Source organism: Vigna angularis, chromosome 1 (assembly GCF_016808095.1).
Source record: "Vigna angularis cultivar LongXiaoDou No.4 chromosome 1, ASM1680809v1, whole genome shotgun sequence".
NCBI lineage: Eukaryota > Viridiplantae > Streptophyta > Magnoliopsida > Fabales > Fabaceae > Vigna > Vigna angularis.
In genome coordinates this window covers 44,537,795-44,558,168 of record NC_068970.1, presented here as the reverse complement: position 1 = coordinate 44,558,168, position 20,374 = coordinate 44,537,795, and the positions used below count along the sequence as shown (strand labels likewise).

Sequence of the window (20,374 nt, the reverse complement as noted above, 5' to 3'; positions counted from 1 at the left end):
GAATCACCTAAAACCATTCTACTATTACTTAGTACTACTCAATTTGGTTTAAGAATTTGCAAGAAAGCTTTAGTTTCTTTAATATTTCATGTGAATTTTACTTATGTAAATTGAATCATTTTTCAGTAAATATATTCCCAAAAAAGTGAAACAATATATTTGGTTAGACATATGAAGAATTATTAAAGCAATGTAGTTTATAAGTCATCCTCACAAAATTAAATTTTATAAAAGAAATAGATATACATGAAAGAATAGAATACTTAAAAATATTAAGTGTTGTGTAGATGGAAAGACAAATAAGAAGAGGTGATCGTGAACAGAGATACTAGTGTGAACAAAATTGGTTTTATTCAGACTTTATATTATTCTCTCACCCTATCACTTGCTATATATACCAAACCAAACTTTTGCACTCTTTCTCAATCTCAGAAAAGAAAGTCTAACACTCAACAAAATCACGAACATGAGTGCCAGTGATGATGATCAGGGCATGCAGTTTGACGAGCAATTTGTGGTGGATGATCTTGATCCATTCATAGAAGGATTCATGGATTCAAGCATATGCATGTCATCATCAAAGAGCAACTCATCACACAATAACAACAGTTTAACTCCAAAGGGTTGTGCGTTCAAAGCAGTTCGAAGGAGATCTAGGGCTTCTAAGACCACTCCCGTTACCCTTCTGAAAGCCAACACCTCCAATTTCAGGGCATTGGTACAACAGTTCACTGGCTGTTCCACAACAACAACCATGTCACTTGCAATCCATAAGGGTCCCATTACCCTAAATTTCCAACAAGGTAGCAAACAAGAGATAACAAAAGTAACTACACCAATGCCCCATGTTTCTCAGCCACAACAGCACTTGATCATCAGAGAGCAACACAGTGAATACTGCTTAGACCATGTCAAAAGCAGTACTGAGCTTTGTGTTCCATCTTGGGATAGCTGGATGGATAATGGATTTGGCTTTCATGATGATTTTACTTTGCATGAACTAACCGTGAATGCCATCTCCAATGACATCCAAGGTTTCTTTGTGTCATGAAAATAAAGGATTATTATATCTTAGGAAATTCATCTTCAGTCAACACCTCTATGCACATGTTATATATCATAAAATTAAGCAATACTTCATGTTTCGTAGCCTCTAATAATATTCTTTTCTTTGTATCCTTCAATCTTCTTCAGATCCTTCATTGCCTTTTCTTTCACAAACTTTCTATATCAAGATTTTCAGAAGATAATAAAGTTAAATAATCTCATGTCACAATGAAAAATAACATATGCAAACAAAGATAAACTAATGAATTTAACTTAAGAAAATATACATATAAAAGAAACATTATGATTAGCAAACCAGAAGGTGTAAAAAAATCAACATCACACATGAATCTATACATCAAAAATACAAGAACCTCCTGGAATACTCATTAAATATATTCCACCAAAACCGAATATTTGATCTAAACAAATGTCAAGATTTATAAGAAAACTTAAAAATAATGAATTAAGGTGAGTTTATTACAACTCAGGTTCATATTGTAAACTTCGAACTAGATGATTTTCTAAAGTATATATATTTATTATTCTTAAGGATTTATTCGTTATATATGTGCAAATTCTCCAAAATCCAACCGAAACTCTAAGATTTTTCGACGAACTCAGAATTAAAAAAAGAAACTCTTTTTAAAGGATAAAAAGTTAATGCGGAATTATAGAAAGAGAGAGAGAGAGAGAGAGAGAGAGAGAGAGAGAGAGAGAGAAGAAACTGGGAGGAGCGAACTAATTTGTGTATTATTGTGTTTTCAAAGAAAGAAATGTAAGTGTGTGTGTTCTTCTCTCTTTTCTTATTCTTCCATAATTTTGGATTAATTTTTTATTTTCTGAAAATAGTTGTTTTTACTAATTATGAATTTAACTTGAGAATTTAACATTTATTAAAATTATGTTATTTGTTTAATTGAATAAAAAAAATTTATAAAATGTTATACATATTATATATTTATATTTTAAAAATTTAAATATAAAATACCTTAATTACTATGGAACAAAAAAGCTAAGTTCACAAGTGAATCAAGAATTGGTCAACACCCAGAAAGCTTAGCAATAACAACATCTCTTAATATCAGTTATTTAAAACAGTAAACAAATAATGGAGTCTTGGTCAAAATCATAGTAAAACCAAACATAATTTCAAGTCATATTGCTGTTTTTCAAAAACCTTGTGTACTTTGTCTTTCTACTAACTACATGCATCACTCTTTAAATCACTCTAATTCAACTGCATTAATTTAATTGCACGTGCAAAATAAAATGTATTCTTTTAAGAACATGGCATCATCTTTGAACTCCATATTTTTTTAATATGTCATTTATGAGAATGAAGTTTCGCTGAAGATATGTATTTGATATTCTTGATGGGCACGCCACTAATTAAATATGTTTACAAAATTGTAAATTTTGAGATGGTAACATAAATTGCAAACTTTATTCTTTTTTACAAAAATATGATAATACATATATATGACATAAATAGTAAAATAAAATGAATCTCTTTGTCGATTCTTCGTCAAATTTAAATACACAAAATCAGTCATTCTAGTAATGCCTAATCAAACTAAATTATCTATCATTCAAATTAAAAAAAGCCAACTTTACGAATATGATATGATGCAATTTTACTTTGTAAGTAAATAGGCATTTTAAAAAAATAATAGGAACATGAGTAAGTTATGCTTAAGTGAAACAAGAAGAAGTCATATCCGTGTATATTGGCCCCACACAAGTGTGACTCAAACACAACTTCATTTAAGCTGTATTACGTTTTGTTATTATTATTTTCTTAAACTTTAATGAAGGTTTGAATGGTTGCTATGACTTTAGTATGTTGTGATATGATAATGAAATGGATAAGTCACTCCTAAATAAGCAAAAAAAAAAAAAAAATTGGAATGAAGGTCAAATTAGAGATAATTGTCCATATAGACAATAATGTTATAACTTAATTATAATTTACATAATGAATTTTTATTTTTTTTAGTTTTGTAGTCAAATTTATAGTTTTAACTCTTTTCAAAATCTCACAAAATAATCAAGTAACTATTAATATATAAATGTATATATAACTTTACAAAACGAAAACTAAAAAAATAACTCATGCAAAAGTCATGTCACACATGCACGATATCACTACAAAATAAAAACAACTAAATTTGTATCATCTTTAAACAACTTCAATTCAAATTAAGTTATATTAAAGTCATGTCATAACTTCAATTTATATCAATGCAAACCACATATTACTTCATTAACTTTTTTTAAAAAAATAACAATAAAAACCCATTTAAACATAAATAAAATCGTGTTTGGCCCATTCAATTTCACCACTTATAGAAGTTGTAGAATCAACACAACTTCACAATAAAATCATGTCACTTATTAAATACAAATTGCACCATATTAAAAAAATTGTCAAAAATAACCTAAAACAACCGTTCAAACAAAAAGGTAAATTAAAATAAACATTTATATTTTTAAGTCATTTTTTCCCTACAATTCCAAATCTACATCTAAATTAAATAAAAAACCAAATAAATGACAACTCTATAGCATTTTATAAAATAAAAATAAAAATAAAAATAAATAAATTATGTCTATCCTAATATTATAATATTATTATCGAGTGTCAGATCAAATATTTTTAAGGTGTCAAGATAAATATACAAATTTTTTAGAGTCAAATGTAATTGTTTCGGTTATTTGGGGTTAAGTCACCAAACTCCTCTACAAATTGTCTTTTAGCAAGCTCTGTTGTTCACTCTTTTGTCCGGGAGAACTTGTCAAAGATTCTATGATGCCAAAGTCAGTGTAAAAATCGTTTGGCAATTCAATTAAATAGTAATGAATGTGCAGTAAATGCAACTTGTCTACCACTCACCTTTGACCTGTATTTATAGTTTTCGCCATTGACTTGGGATTAGTGAAAAGTTAATCACGGCCCAATTTCAGTCCAATGGCTCTAATCACCATTTACCTTAATCCTAGTCTTAATGATCCAGGTTACCGACCGGCCGACCTTACACCGTCGCCCATACAGTATACTGTCATTACTCATTCGAGTAGGAGGATGAATGGTCGGGTCGCACAATGTGTGGTGAGTGTTGATGTCAGTCGTCCGTTAATGCTATCAGAGGAGTAAAAAGATTGAAGAAACATCGGCCGTTATACTGCTCTCAGACCGCCTGGTGCATATGGTACACAAGCCCCCCAAGCCCTAGTGCACGTAGTGAACGTTGGGTTTAATACTGGTTGGAATCTTGATTACAGGTGTGTGGGCTCCGGCCGTTGACCACCCGTCTTCGTCAATGGTTGGGCTGGATGGTGCTCCTTTTAGCCATTGGGCCGAATTTGTTGGGCTTTTGCTCACCGATTTTTGAAACTAGACTTAAGCGGGAATACACGTGTCATGTGCCCAAAGGCGAAAGTTGGAGCGGCCCCGCATCTGGACCGTCAATCGTGATAATTTTTTACGGTGAGGATGCCTTGACGGTTACAAAATTTTTTCCTATAAATAGAGGATGAGGACGTTGTCATTTTCACTTTCTCCTTCTTCTTTCAAGTTTAGAGCATTCATTTCTCTTAAGGTAATAAATGGCGGTCGTCCATGTTGAGTCTTCTTCGGAGTCGTCGAGCAGAAGCGTCGGGAGGCCGGTGGGCGGTGATGGCGAGCGTGGTTCTTCTCCAAGCTCAGTGTCGTCTTCCTTCTTGGAAGAGTTTGTCCGGTCTCCGAGGCCGGAGCCTAATCCCCCCACTAGTGCGGATAAAAGGATTATCTATGGGATACCCATCCACCTTCTCAAGGGTGGTATTCCCGTAGATGGCTCGCCATTAGACCCGGACGGTGGTTGGACTGTAATTCCGGGGTATGACTGGGCACCTCACAATGCCAGCCTTTTTGCGTCGGAGTATGGTACAAAAAAGGCGCTGACATGGATAATCGGCCGGCTATATATCGTCCGAGACGTAGAGGACTACGGACTAATTCGGGCGGGAGTCAACCTAAGGAATGAGCGAGTTTATCATAGGAAGGGATCGAGTCCGGATGACTTTTTCTTTATGTATGTCAATCTTTTCGATCAACTATGCATCCGGGTGCTATTTACTGAGTTTCAAATGGTCGTTCTTCGGGAAATGAACGTCGCCCCTGTACAGCTACATCCGAGCTCTTGGGCAGTCGTCCAGGCATTCTTGGCGGTGTGTTTGGCGGTTGGCGTAAATCCGACAATCCCAGTTTTCTTTCACTATTTTGAAGTTCGCCCGCTCCCGAAGGGTGGTTAGGTTTCCTTGATGTCCGTCAGAGATAGAACCCTCTTCCGTCCGTTCTCTGATTCATATAAGAATTTCAAGGACCAGTTTTTTAAAGTCATCATTGACGAGGTTGGCCGCTATGAGTTTCATGATGCGGCAGGAAATGCATTGTTCCCTTTTTATTAGACAAGGAACCCTAGGAGAATAAAAGCGTATCCAGTTGGTATGATGAGCCCGACTGATTTGGAGGTCGTTCGGACCATCAACTCTCTCCCCCGCTGTCTCTCTGCCTGCAACTTAGTTGAATGCCTTCGTCATGAGCATTGTGAACGAAAGGCGTTCGGGATGGTATTTTGTATTCATTTCGTTTCTTTCAATACATTGGTGTTAACGTGGCTATATTTTTTAAGGGTTGCCCCGACAGCCCTCTGTCCTCCTATCATTAAATATGTTAGGACCATTGTATTTTATTAGTCAATTATAAAGTGATCTAATTAAGTCAATTATGGCTAAGAGTTATATGTCATGAAAGGTTTATTGTATAGAGATCGATAATAATTTTAATTTGTTGAAGGAACCAAATTGAAATTATTAAAACTTAGAAAAGTAATCGATAGAGGTTACATAAAAGGGATCTTATTCCCCATGTGTGAGCCCGCTCATTATTCCTATTCCTTTCTCTCTATCCCCATCAAGAGAGAAAATCAATAGGGAATGTAAAATGTTCTTTCGAGAAAAGATGAGAGACCAATATACATTATACATTGTTTTATTAATTTTTTTCAATGGTCAATCCTTTATGTCCATTTCTATTTTCGGTTTTATAGAGAATTGAGAACTATGAAGACATACATGAAGGATTAACCATTGAAAACAAATCATAAAACAACATAGATTAGTATGTGATCTTTCCTTTGTAAAACACCTTATATTCCACCTTTTTCTCTCCTAACGGGGATATAAAGAAAAGAATAAGAATAATGAATATGTTCACAAATGGAGACCATAAACCTTTCTGTAATTTTTGTTAGTTACTTCTTCTCAAATTCAATAATTTCAATTTGGCTCTTTCAACAAATTAAAATTATTATGAATCTCTACACAATAAATCTTTCATAACATATATGTCCTTAACCATATTTACTTAATTAGATCACTTTATAATTAATTGATAAAATATAATAACCTAACATATTTAAGAATTTATTATATATATATATATATATATATGACCCAAAATTACTAAGAGCTTCTTCACAAGTTTTATGAGAGTCAAAGGCTCCTTGATGATTATGTTGCTCCATGGTTAGAATCATCAAAATGTAACCAAGCACACACTCGTAGGGAAGAAAGGGAAGACATAAGCATGTTAAGGGTCAGTGACATGGCTTATCAATTTGTAACAAATATATTCCGATATATTTCCATACCTTGGTACTGGTCTAATATTTTCTAGCTATAGATATAAACATTTGTCGGTAAGAGTAATACAGTAATAATTATACTATCATATCATACAGTGAAATAATTCAATGAAAACTTAATTTGTTCCAAAAAAAAAATATTTAAACAATATAATGATATTTTTATTTTATTTTATTCCATTTTCTTCCATTGCATCCTGTTACATTCCACTTGCCATTGAATATCCAAACATAATCTAAATAGTTTGAGAACATATAGAAACTACAACAAAAGCAATCCGGAGATGAAAATTTGAAAGTTGGGAATTACATGCCGTTCCGACAAACGCTCTCAGAGATTGGTTATAACACAGACTACTTCAGATGGTGCTCGAACAAAGATGCCATCTCAATCTGTTCACAGATAACTTAAGAACATAAAACATTTATTCAACTACAAAGAGTAAGGTAAATATCCTAGTAGCTCGACTAATACCTATTGCAATCTTTCAAGAAATTTTATGAATGATTCAGGATTCAGTGCCTTGTGTATTAATTTTTTTGCTGACATGCAATTTTCAACGCAATTTTGATAACTAATTACATTGAAAATGGTCGTGTAATGTGAATTCATCTCATTTTAGAGTAAGAGTTTTAGACATGGTTGCCTACTTGGGCTAAGATTAACTTTCGACATTTACCACATTCTTAAAAAATGGAGAATTTCTTTTTGCACCCTCTACTTTTCCTCTGCACCCCTACCAATATGACAATGCCACTTTGTCATTCTGGTTTATGAAAAACTGACTTCAGAATTGTCCAATCTAAAAACTCTTCTTTTATTCAAAAAATCTAAAAACTCTTCTTTTATTCAAAAAATGACTTCAAGATAATTTGGAAGATCTTTAGATTGTACAATCTGGAAGTCAAAATTGACTTTTGAATTACATAATTCAAAAGTCATTTTTTACTTCTAGACTGTGTACTCCAAAAGCATTTGACTGAGTTTGGACAATCTGAAAGTCAATTTTTGCATAAAAAAACCTTCCGAATTGCACAATCTAAAATTACACAAAAACAAATGCTTCCAAATTACACAATCCGGAAATTATTGTTGAGATCAGAATTCCATCAGAATGCAGTAGTATTTTGACATCTTCTGAGTAGAGAAAGGATGAAAGTAGAAAAGGTGCAACCATAATAAGACAAGATCAGAGGGGCAGCGGCAGAAGAGGACGGAGAAGAACCAACAGACAATGTAGAAGATGACAGAGACTAAGGGCATTATTGTCTTTTACACACCCCCATGGAGGTTTAGGAAGAACCCATGGGAGTGCAGGTAGAAATAACCTTTAAAATGTCCAATAATTGACCACTTTGGATGAAGCTCTATGCTAAACCCAGCCCTTCTCAAAGCACACTTTATTCCGATATAATGAAGAGTGTCGAAGAATCAATCCAAACCATTCTAAGCCCAACAATTAACTTAAAATAGTGAAAATTGCAAAATCCACACCTTTTTATTCTGTTCCACGTCTAAAACGAACCTAAAACATGCGAACCACAAAAATAAAGAAAGTTTTCCTACACTACTCTCAAATAAACTTGAGATTATATTGACATGTGATTTGTAATTTAGATCATACTCACATTTATGAAATGAGCTTTAATACTTTGAACAAGTTTTCATCCAATAACTATTATGTATATTACTTTTAATTCAATAAATGTTTTTCCCTTGCAAGATCCACTAGAAAAATTCATGTATTGGTTTGAGGCTCTACTTTCACCCTCTACTCAATGAAATTTCCCTTTTTCCGAATTAAGAACTAAGTGTTTCCCCTTAAATAAAAAGACAAAAACAGAATTAACTGATGCGATACAAATTGCAAACTGATCCACCAAATCATAAGTTTGTTTTATGATCAAATCAAATGTTTCTTTTGTCTCAACTAATCCAACCAAACTGTGAACACGTCTAATTATTGAATAGAAGATGTAAACTTGGAATAAACGATTCAGAGGTATCTTTCTATAACCTCTTTTAGCTGTATTACACCTCTAGTACCTCCAATGTGACTAATGTAAAACATTTTGCTAAAACTTATTCCCTATTTCTTTGAATTGCTATTATCAAGTCCTTTTGAGTTTTCATCCACACAAAATCCCCTTTTTCTATTTAAAATCTCCACAGATTAATCTAAGACACTTTAAATCCTCTTATGATCAAAACACATCAATTGAAATATCAGAATACTTTTCCCTCGTCTAAACAAAAAATCGGTTCCTACGAAATCTTTCAAATGTTATCAAACTTTTACCAAAGCCTTTGAATGGGATGCGTTCAAATATTTTTCCATAAAAATAAGACCCAACCCAAATTATTTGAAAAGAAAATGAGCATTTAAGGGCTTATATTATAAGACTTAAGGAAGAAGGAAACCGACTATGGGGCTCGATTTTAGTAATTCTAAAAAATGATAAATTAAATTTGAGCAAACACTAATAAGAAGAAAAGTGCCTTATTCATAATAGAGGAACCAAAAGTGCAATTATGCTGAGTTTTTTATAGAAAAAGAAATTCATTAACAAAGAAGAGATACATACACAGAGATGTAATAAAATCAATCATGAGCCTTTGCCTAACATCTTATGTTCTTCGGGGTAGTTAGCTTGTGTTAGGTTTCTATGTCTGAAAGCTAACCAAACACACTCTCACCCAACAGAATACAAAGATGAATGAAAGAAATTCTCTTATTTCAGAACGAATAGGCACTGTACAAAGAATGGGTTGGGAGCATAACCTCCCTCTACAGGCTAGAATCCTGTCTTTACAACAAAATATACTTGATATCCCATACAGAGTTACAGGAGCTCTATTTAAAGCAGCTCTGACACGCTCCCCTATTCAACAGAATCCTCTACCCCTTAACTGCTCGGCCTGTTATCGCAACCGCTCGGTCTCTCCTATTGGTATTGTTCGATTGTCCCCGCTACCGTTCAGCTTCTATCCTAAACCTATCATCCTATATCCTAACATTACACCCCGGCCGAAACAACCTTGTCCTCAAGGTTGAAACAGGTAAGCTTGATCAGGAGGCTTGGGTGGTGGCAAATCCTCGTCTTCTTCATCCTCTGCTAAGAGTACCACCAGCAGGCTCCTTTCTGGACAATGGTGACCGAGCGCGAATGGTCCTCCACATCGAAAACATCACCCTTCTTCTTTTCTCTTCAAGAACTCAGGATAGGGTAGGTTCCTCACCGTTCGACTTCTATTGTCGCTCCTGCCCATACCATTCGGTCCCCTGTTACCGTTCGGTCTAGTGTTGGCACTCGTTCGACTTCTTCTCTTCTCACCGATCCTACGCTTTTTGCCCCGCTCGGTCGACTCGGATTAAGGCGACTGATCTCATTTCTTGTTACTGCCCCGATCGCTTGTTCCCAAGATTGAGAATTCTTGGTCGCATTCCAACTCCCCCCTCTCGCTCCACGCATTACATCCTCCACGTCGCGCGCGATTAGAACCTGCCCCTTAATGTCCTCGCGCAGTCCGGCAAGGAAATATCCCAGCACCTGCTCCTCCGATACGCCACGGGCTTGCTCCACCAATATCTCAAACTGTTGGACATAATCTTCCACGGTGTCCTCCTGTCGCAGCGTCGCCAGTCGTTCAAACATCGTCCCCCGAAACCCACCTCCAAACCGGCCAATCATGGCTACTATAAGGCCCTCCCAAGAACGATTCTTGGCCTTTTCTTTCCAAAACTTGAACCAGTACCCAGCGCTGCCTTCCATGCTTGTGTATGCGAGTTCCACCTTCTCTTCCTCCGCCACTTTCTGAATATCGAAAAATCGTTCCGCCTGATTGATCCAATTGAGTGGTTTCAGCCCTTTGAACGTGGGTAAGTCCACCCTTTCCTCCAATTACTATGTACCTCCTGGTGATCGCCGCCGTGATCGTGGGTTCGGGTCCCACCATGATCGCCACCCACTCTCCCTCCAATATCTTCCTCGCACTGTCGCTGGTTCCCGTTTACGGAAGCCTATCTTCCCCCTGATTGTCCTTCGTTGTTGTGAGCCCGTGCCCCCATCATCCTCATTAGTTCTTGCGAGTCCGGGCGCACTGCGGCAGATTCCGCATTCATCCCTTCCATCGTAATCTCCAGAGCCTCCAATTGTCCCTTTGTGCTTCCCTCCATCTTCGCTTCGCACCCAATTTTGATCCGGCAGTTTCTTGATAACGTCTTGATCCCTTCTTGATCCTCCGGCACTCTTCTCCTATTTTTACGACAGTTTCTTGAAATGGCAGGTCAAACCAAATTGTTAATTGAAAATGTATATTGAATAACTTCACTTGGTTCACTTACACCATTTTCCTTAATCCTATACTTATAGGATTAAGTTACTGGAATACACCTCACACACACTCAGATATATCACATACACACTCACAGCTCACATTCACTCTAACACTCCTTTCCAACTCACACACAACTCATACACACTCATACACAGTTCACACACACTAACCAATAATTCTAACACTCCCCCTCAAGCTGGATCATACATATTGTATGAGCCAAGCTTGGAATAAACACACTCAAATGGAAATAAACCAAATTGCAAATACAAGCACTAAGAAACTTCAACTTGGAAAGTCTTCAAACACAAGAGATTTCCTTTGCAGTGTTGTCTTGGAACGATATTCCCCCTCATTGTAGGGACAAAATTGTCATCACTTTCTGATGGGGCCTGTAGTGACTAGAAGCGACAAATCTACAGGGACTGCCATCACTAACTGACGAGGTGATGGGGACTTACAGGGACGGCCATCTAGTACTGACTGATGGGGCCTGCATGCCATCACTAACTGAGGTGATGGGGACTTACAGGGACGGCCATCTAGCACTGACTGATGGGGCCTGCATGCCATCACTAACTGATGAGGTGATGGGGCCTACAGTGGTTGGAAGCATACTCCCCCTCACGACTGAACAACATGAACGTGAAGGTGGAAGAATGGGTGAGAACCGATCCGTACGAGGGTTTGGACAAATTTGAAACCCATAACTTCGAAAGATTCAATTCAGCGGGCGGTCTCAAAGAACAACTCCACATGAGCTGCTACAACAAGCATCTGCGAGTGCAAAAGAGCCTTTCATGTGTGAGAAACCAAAAAACACCAAAGATTGGGTCTCATGATGGCATCAAAAGACCAAAGACATGTTGGAGGTCCAAAATTCTTTGCTGGACAACTCCCAAGTGGTGATACTTAGCAGTGTATCACAAGAAGATAGGGCTAACTCTAGCACCGAACAACGGCAAACAGTGCCGAACAGAGGCAAACTATGCCAACGTCAAAACGGCGCCGGACAGCAGCAACGGCGCCTGGACAGCAGCAAAACGGCGCCTGGACAGCAGCAAAACGGCGCCTGGAAGCGGCAAAACGGCGCCTGGACAACGGCAAAACGGCGCCTGGACAGCGGCAAAACGGCGCCTGGACAGCGGCAACGGCGCCTGGACAGCGGCAACGGCGCCTGGACAGCGGCAACGGCGCCTGGACAGCGGCAACGGCGCCTGGACAGCGGCAACGGCGCCTGGACAGCGGCAACGGCGCCTGGACAGCGGCAACGGCGCCTGGACAGCGGCAACGGCGCCTGGACAGCGGCAACAGCGCCGGAAAGCGGAAACGACGCCTGGACAGCGGTCAATAGTGGCTGGACAGTGGAAAACGGTGCGGGACAGCGACAAACGACGCGGACATCAGCAAACAGTGAATAAGCTGGACACAGTCCAGCAGAGAGGGCTGGAAATTCACGGTCCAGCAGCAGGAGCATCACGGTTCAGAAAAGAAGCCTTCATTTCTTCATCCAAAACTCCAAAGTGTCACGGCTTTGAGAGGCATGGCAGCAGCTGCACACAACATTAATGGCTGGAAGGAAAGAGATGAATCACGTCCATCAATAACATTTCACGTTCCCAGCTGCTAAGGAAAAGAGAAAACAGCAGCAAGTGGTAAGCATCCAGCAAACACAAGCCCAGCAAAGAGTGTGGACTTGAGAGAAGGCCGTGAGATAGCTGCTGGTCCAGGTGGAGAAGTGCAGCTCATGTAAGACATATCACGTCCAGCAGAGAAAGCACACAAAGAGAGGATGATAGAGATAAGAAGCCCTTCACATTAGTGAAGGCAGAGAGCCCTTCTCAACGGAGAAGGAGATGATGGAAGCTGGAGATGATGAAGCCGGTAGCAATGGCTGCTTTGGAGGGTCATACTGAAGAGAGGAAGCTCTGGCGAGAAGACCGGCATCGGCGTAGTGTGATTCCGACAGCGGGACAGCGGCGCGTGAACAGTACGCGTCTGTTCGCAGCACACAAAGAGGCGGCGCGTGACGGAGCGTAGAGGAGAATCAGGCGAACCCACCGCCGGGGTTGGCTGTCGAGTGAAGAGGCGAACCAGATCCAGTGGTCGCCGAACGAAACAGTGACGGCGAACAGCGACAAGGCGGCGCGTGGAACCACGCGTCCGAGATCCACCGGAAAGAAGAAGAGCGTGGAGGCGCGTGAAGAGGTGTTAGAGACGGCGACCACCGGGGTTAGGTCGCGCTCAAAGAGGCGATCCAGATCCGCTGGTCACCGGTCGAATCTGCGACGGTGGCCGGCGGCGGACGGTGGTCGACGGCGGACTTATTTGGCGCTCGTGGCGGCGCGTTCGGTGGATTCTGGTCCTGTCTCCGGCAGGGTTGGCCGTCGCTCAAAGAGACGGTCCAGATCCGCAGGTCTCCCGTCGATACTGTGACGGTGGCCGGCGGTGGCTGCGACGGCGGCAAAGCGGCGGCCGGCGGTGACGGAGTTAGCAGCGATGGCCGCGGAAAGAGGCGGCGACAGCAGTGGCACACTGGGTCTGGACTGGTGCACAGACAAGAAGAGAAAATGGAATTTGAAAGACTGTCACCGGAAACTTTAGGGGCTGCCGGCGGCCATGGTGGCCGGCCGCCGGCAGTCAACAGTTACCACCGGAAGAGGATCAGAGAACTTGCTCTGATACCATGTTAAATTGAAAATGTATATTGAATAACTTCACTTGGTTCACTTACACCATTTTCCTTAATCCTATACTTATAGGATTAAGTAACTGGAATACACCTCACACACACTCAGATATATCACATACACACTCACAGCTCACATTCACTCTAACACTCCTTTCCAACTCACACACAACTCATACACACTCATACACAGTTCACACACACTAACCAATAATTCTAACAGTCTAAAACCTAGCCAAACACACTCTCACCCAACAGAATACAAAGATGAATGAAAGAAATTCTCTTATTTCAGAACGAATAGGCATTGTACAAAGAATGGGTTGGGAGCATAACCTCGCTGGTTGGGAGCATAACCTCCCTCTACAGGCTAGAATCCTGTCTTTACACCAAAATATACTTGATATCCCATACAGAGTTACAGGAGCTCTATTTAAAGCAGCTCTGACATGCTCCCCTATTCAACAGAAACCTCTACCCCTCAACCGCTCGGCCTGTTATCGCTACCTCTCGGTCTCTCCTATTGATACCGTTCGGTTGTCCCCGCTACCGTTCAGCTTCTATCCTAAACCTATCATCCTATATCCTAACAGCTTGAGTTATGACATGCTATAAAAATGAGTTTTATGTTCGAAGTACTAAACTCAGATTATTTATTAACCATCACCTAACAATTTGACCTTTTCCCGTAATTAGTTCATGACATATACAAAGACAGGAGGACAAGATACATGAAAACTACAATAGACAATGAGTATAAATCTCTAGACAGCTTCATGTAAATTTTCAAATGAATATTGCATAATTACTTCATAATATCAAGTTATCAACTTACTGCAGTCAATGCAGCCTCAGCACCCTTATTTCCAGATTTGCCACCAGCACGATTTAGAGCCTGCACTTAGCCAAGAAGAACAAATAGAAATCAAAGTAATCATTTGTCTCATCTGCAAGAACATATTTCATAACTTTCACAGCAAATACTTACCTGATCCATGTTATCACATGTTAGGACACCAAATATGCACGGAACACCTGCAAAGGCATCTCAAAATGCTTTAATTTTCCCTGTTGATTAATTAATGAAGAAAAAAAATACTAACAAAGTGACAATAGTAATAAATGTCCCATTCATAGACCAAAAGAAAAAAATAGGCGTTAGCTTAACTGATAAGCTTAGAGGAAACATAAAGCTTCAGTAATCTATTCAGTGAAGACCAATGTCAAAGTTAACTTACACAGGAATTGTATTACTAACTTAAAAAGAAAAAAATAATCAACCATTTAAAAAATAATTCTCAAATTTCAAGTATCTTCTCAACCTTGATTCTAGATTCTACAAAAACAAGTTGTGATACAAATGTTGCATGAATGTTTCATTTTCAACAAAACAGATAGCAATTGAATACTCAAATATGATCTGTTCCAATCTAGAGATTACAATTAACTTTAACAGAATACTACCTGAGTTTAGACTGGCTGAAAGCACTCCAGATGCTGCTGAATTAGCAACTGCATCATAGTGGGTGGTGTCTCCCCGTATCTGTTAACAAGAAGTTTGGTCACAGTAGAAACTCAAATTTAGTAGACATAAATATAGATAATGGATACCCATTGATCATAAAAATGTTATAAAAGATTTCAAATATACATCAAGATTTATCATACCACAGCTCCTATGCATAAGATTGCATGATATTTGCCTGATTTTCCTAGTCTTGCAGCAACTACACCAATTTCAAAACTACCAGGTACCCACACAACCTAAGGGAGAATAGAAAGTAACAAATTTCTGTCAGTATTCAAATCCAGCAGAAGGCGATGCGAAAATTATGAACAAAGCATGTACAAATCCTGCAGTATTCAAATACAGCAATTGCACTATTTTTGTCCAAAATCATGACCAAGGGTGAAAAAATTATACAGCTAACACTCCAAGCTAAAACTAAACGAAATAAATGCAAAAGTTTGCAATAAGATACAGAAGTAAATATTTTATAATGTCCAATGCATGATTAGAGAAAAATATGAGAGCGACAAAAAAGAAAAGATCGGCCTCTTGTTTTAGCCAAGGAAGCATGGGCCCTTCAAAAGTAGTTGTGACATGTTCTACCTGGGTCAAACACATCTCTAGTCAGACATTTCAAATTCTACTTGCTGCAGTTTACAATTTTTATTTTACATTTATTTCTTAAACTCTTACAAATACAGCAATTGCACTATTTTTGTCTGAAATCATGACCAAGGGTGAAAAAATTATACAGCTAACACTCCAAGCTAAAACTAAACGAAATAAATGCAAAAGTTTGCAATAAGATACAGAAGTAAATATTTTATAATCTCCAATGCATGATTAGAGAAAAATATGAGAGCGACAAAAAAGAAAAGATCGGCCTCTTGTTTTAGCCAAGGAAGCATGGGCCTTTCAAAAGTAGTTGTGACATGTTCTACCTGGGTCAAACACATCTCTAGTCAGACATTTCAAATTCTACTTGCTGCAGTTTACAATTTTTATTTTACATTTATTTCTTAAACTCTTACAAGCCAAAAATAAATAAAAAATGGATAAATAGTTGCATTTATTGTATCTACTATGACTTGGTTCATTGTTATAACATTGATTCTATTTCATTTAAATTTTTTGTTTTATTTTAATTCTATATTTTGAATTATAGCCATATCATGTCCAAGAACTTTTTAAATTTTCCATATTATATCCATGTTCTATGCCATATGTGCTTTCAAGGTTTTAGCCTATGACGGGTGCATAAATTTGCTTTACTTCATATTCAGTAAAACTCAATCATTTACATAACAGAATAAGTGAGAAAACAAAAATAAATTTCAAAAAGTATGCTAAGTGGAGACTTAACCAAATTACAATTGAAACAGTGTATATCACAAATAATCAATATTCCAAGAGTTTACAAGACAGCTCACTTACATCAATGTCCTCATCTTGAACTGAATAATTCTTAAAAGTACCCAAAGCTCCCTCCAAGAGCTGCTTAGTAATGATTTCATTAAATCGTGCAACAACCTAAAAGAAAAAATGGAAATGACAAATGAAACGTAAGAGAACTAGAAAAACTTACAAGTACAATCCAGTTTGAAGTAGAAAATAAATGCAAAATCTTGAAACAGAATATCATAACTTCTGCGTGATTCACTACCACGTTTCTCTAATTCATATTCCTCTATCAACACCATTCCATTTTCATTTTCCACTCTCTCCAAAAGACTTCCACCTCTTAAAATTTTCATTATTGTCAAAGCCTTAATCAATCACCAAAAAGCTTTAAAATTGGAATTCACCCTTGCTGTGTTTCATCATTTTATCATCTTCATCTGTTGAAAAGTGTTTGGGCACTATGTTGGAGTTCCTCATGCATACTCCAAAAAGTGAACTTTATTCTTGCAATCCAACTTCGGAAGTTCAGGATTCCTTCTGAGGGGAAGTCTTTCATTTGGCCTATTGTGTTTAATAGGAGTAATAAAAATAATTCGTTACACATATGGCCACACAAAGATGTTTGTTTTGTGCCGTTAACAAACATCTAGGTACAATTTTTTTAGTATTCTGTGGGGGAATTAGAGTTTTTCTTGTTCAAAGATTTGGACAAATTACTAGTCAACCATTTTCGGTCTAGGAGAAGTATAAAAACATCCTTTGATGGTGTATACTCCTATGGAGTAATTTGGTGGTATCAATTTGTGATCCTTGTCTGCAATGGCTTTAGAGGGAACTGTGTGTCAAATACATAGAGAACAGTGTGCTCATCAGATTCTCCTGCGATGTTTTCTCTCTCATATTTTCGGTGCCTTCTTTAGGATAATATCTTATTCTCTACCCCTTTACTTACTTCCTCTTCAGTCTTCTCTACTGACCAGTTAAAGGATTGTCAAAATTTAGTACATAATATAAACAGTGTGGGTACTGTTGGCAAGCTTCTGTGTACAGCATATATCAAATGCTAAGAGTAAACAATTAATCAGTACCCGAATTGGTGACAAGTAAGCTCTCTGATAAGCATCCAACATGAATGATCCATACTTCCATCTATTTATGGCTGTCTGCGTGGCTTATGCAAACGATCTCTTTGAACATCCACTCATTCCTTTCCTGAATGTACACATCTGCAAATAGCTTGACGAGCATTGGTTTTCATCTGCTAAAATCATTATATCCAATTGAGATCTATCTATCTTTTTGTCATGTACATCAATAGAGTACGTAAGCTCCAACCAGATGAGTATTATGCCATGCTAGCAGTCAATCCAATTACCTGACTTAGCATCCCAACTTCTTAATGCCTTAATTAGATTATGCCACTCCAAGTGTCTATTAAACTGTTCTCGTTAGCCTAATACCATAAATTTTGCAATGATGAGGGAAATCATCCATTAATGCCAATGAGCTTCTCTTCCTCTCAATTACTATCTTGTTTTATTTAGCTTTTCTACCAGACCCGATTTCTGGAAGACGTCATAAATAATTCAGCCAATGAAAACCTAAATGATTCTTTAAACCACCCATCCCTAAGGTTTCAATCACCTTAGTCCTTATCCCCACATGCCTCCAGTGAAACTCCACTCTGCCAATTCTTATACTATGGACCCCAAATATAAAAGACCCACTAAGTTCTCTAACCTTCTTGCGTCCAACAACAGGTGTTGAATGTAAAGGGTTTTCTGTTAAAAAACTAAAAGCAGCAAGCCCTAACTCCAAGAATAATATTTCATTCATATTGACACTCTTTTCCCCCTTCTAACACAATATGTACGGCAGACACACTGCCCAACTGGAAAACAACGCAGGACAATAATGTAAGACCAACAAAACTCATGGCCTAAGACAAAAAGCCAGAATCAGTTTGACATTTCTTTTCAGATAAACTTCGGCATACGTACTTATACCATAAGAAAAACATGAGATAAAATTTTCAATAAATTAAAAATTGTACAAGTTAATTTATAAAAGTTCATTCATGTCAGCTTTTTCAAAAGGTTATTGTTATAAAGCTAACTTCAAAACTTTTTTCCCACAAATATTTGGGAAAAAACTAACAAAATAACCTAATAATTTTGGTATACATGGATACATACCACAGCAAAACGAAGTCCTTGGGTTCTGGTAACAGAACCTGTCAGATTCCGCACAGCATTTGTCTGTGTCAAAGAAGATCCACCCTTCCTCTGAACAGCAACGCTCGGCTTAATTTCTGAAGCTGAAGAAAGAAATCAGAGAATTAAACAAAACCAGGAAAATCAGATTCTTCGTTGACCACGAATATGAGCAGTAACCAAAATGGTAGAAAGGATTAGGAATGTAACCACGCAGAGAGAGCGAAAAGGAGAGAGGGCTTAGGGTTTTAGGAGAATTATGAAAATGTAAAATGCTGGTTGTAGCAAAGGAACCATCTTGGCCACGCACAAATCCAATGGGGAGGATACAATCGGTAGAAACAAATGAGGCCATTGTTTTGCTCTGAAGATGAGAGCTTCTGCCGATGGCGGGCGGTGACGGCGGCGTAGAGGAAGATGCAAAACAAGTGTGAACTAAGCTACTCGGTTTTGCTGATGGCGGATTTTGATTTTACAATGAAGATTTATTGAAACCATTAAAATGCTAAGATTCTTACATCTACATTATAAAATCATAAGCTGTATTATACCACTCCCTAAGTGCCTTTTCTTTGGTCGTGATTTTCTAATGAAACAATTTTAACCTTTCTTACGTTAAAATAATTTTATCATATAAAAAAATAAAAGATAACCTAACCCTCTGATTCTCAATTTATTTTGAAAATTTATTTATATATATATTTTTTAAATTACATTACATTCTTTTTAAAAAAATTCATGGATTCATAAACCTTCGTGCATGTCTAACCAAATTGTATATATTCGAATTTTAAAAAAAAAATAACAATTTTGTTGAATTTACTGTGTTGTATGATCGTCCAGTCAAGTTACATACCAAAAGATCAATCATTACTCAGACATCTCTATGAACAACTCTTACAATCGTGTGGCCAACAGATGTGACTCAATGATCGGTCTTCAAGGAGATTAACCTTAATGTTGAGTGACTTAAGATAAAGTATGATTACCTCTTGTTCGATTGTAATTAGGTTGTTGTCAATCAAAGACTTACTACGAAATTTATAAATACAGGTTTGAGAAAAGGAGATAGATTATTACATTTACTAAGCATTTAATATCTAACTGTCAAATTCGAACTTGCTTTGGCAATAGAACATATTTTGTAGGTGTCCTTTGAGTAGTATTGGAAAAACGACCACGACAGACAAGGAGTGAAGAACAATAGTGAGACCCTTTGGACTATTGTATATACCTTGCTAAACGTGCTCTTGTTATACATTAATAAACAATGCTAAACAAGCTCTCACAATATCTTGCAAAATGATGTTTTTGGTAAACATGCTAAAAGATATAAACAACGCTCCAAAAAATAAATGTGTTGAACGACACCTTGCTAAACGCACTCTTATATTGAACAAAGATCTCTAAACGAAGCGTTGTTAGTAAATGTCTTGTATAGGCTAAACAATACCTTGTTACAAAATGATATCTTTATCTAACGAT

At 37.6% G+C, this 20,374-nt stretch overlaps 2 protein-coding genes across 2 annotated transcripts; one reads left to right on the top strand and one right to left on the bottom strand.

Moving 5' to 3' along the window:
- The first annotated feature begins 364 nt into the window (after positions 1–364).
- LOC108347859 (VQ motif-containing protein 22) lies at positions 365–1,182 on the top strand. The gene has a single exon (XM_017587301.2). The coding sequence runs from the start codon at positions 467–469 to the stop codon at positions 1,049–1,051; it is 585 nt and encodes a 194-aa protein (XP_017442790.1). The 5' UTR covers positions 365–466; the 3' UTR covers positions 1,052–1,182.
- Positions 1,183–6,877: 5,695 nt separating this feature from the next.
- LOC108347865 (6,7-dimethyl-8-ribityllumazine synthase, chloroplastic) lies at positions 6,878–19,426 on the bottom strand. The gene is made up of 8 exons (XM_017587314.2): positions 19,100–19,426; positions 18,872–18,993; positions 16,710–16,805; positions 15,434–15,529; positions 15,230–15,308; positions 14,754–14,800; positions 14,601–14,660; positions 6,878–7,130 (listed from the first exon to the last, which is right to left on the bottom strand). The coding sequence occupies exons 1-8, from the start codon at positions 19,242–19,244 to the stop codon at positions 7,092–7,094; spliced, it is 684 nt and encodes a 227-aa protein (XP_017442803.1). The 5' UTR covers positions 19,245–19,426; the 3' UTR covers positions 6,878–7,091.
- Positions 19,427–20,374: the final 948 nt, after the last annotated feature.

Excerpts from the sequence above, each read along its gene's own strand:
- LOC108347859 (XM_017587301.2), top strand. The coding sequence starts at position 467 with ATGAGTGCCAGTGATGATGATCAGGGCATGCAGTTTGACGAGCAATTT.
- LOC108347865 (XM_017587314.2), bottom strand. The coding sequence starts at position 19,244 with ATGGCCTCATTTGTTTCTACCGATTGTATCCTCCCCATTGGATTTGTG. Across the intron at positions 14,801-15,229 it reads TTCAGCCAGTCTAAACTCAG|GTGTTCCGTGCATATTTGGT; the intron begins GTAGTATTCTGT and ends ATGCCTTTGCAG. Across the intron at positions 7,131-14,600 it reads CTGAGGCTGCATTGACTGCA|ATTGAGATGGCATCTTTGTT; the intron begins GTAAGTTGATAA and ends ATCTGTGAACAG.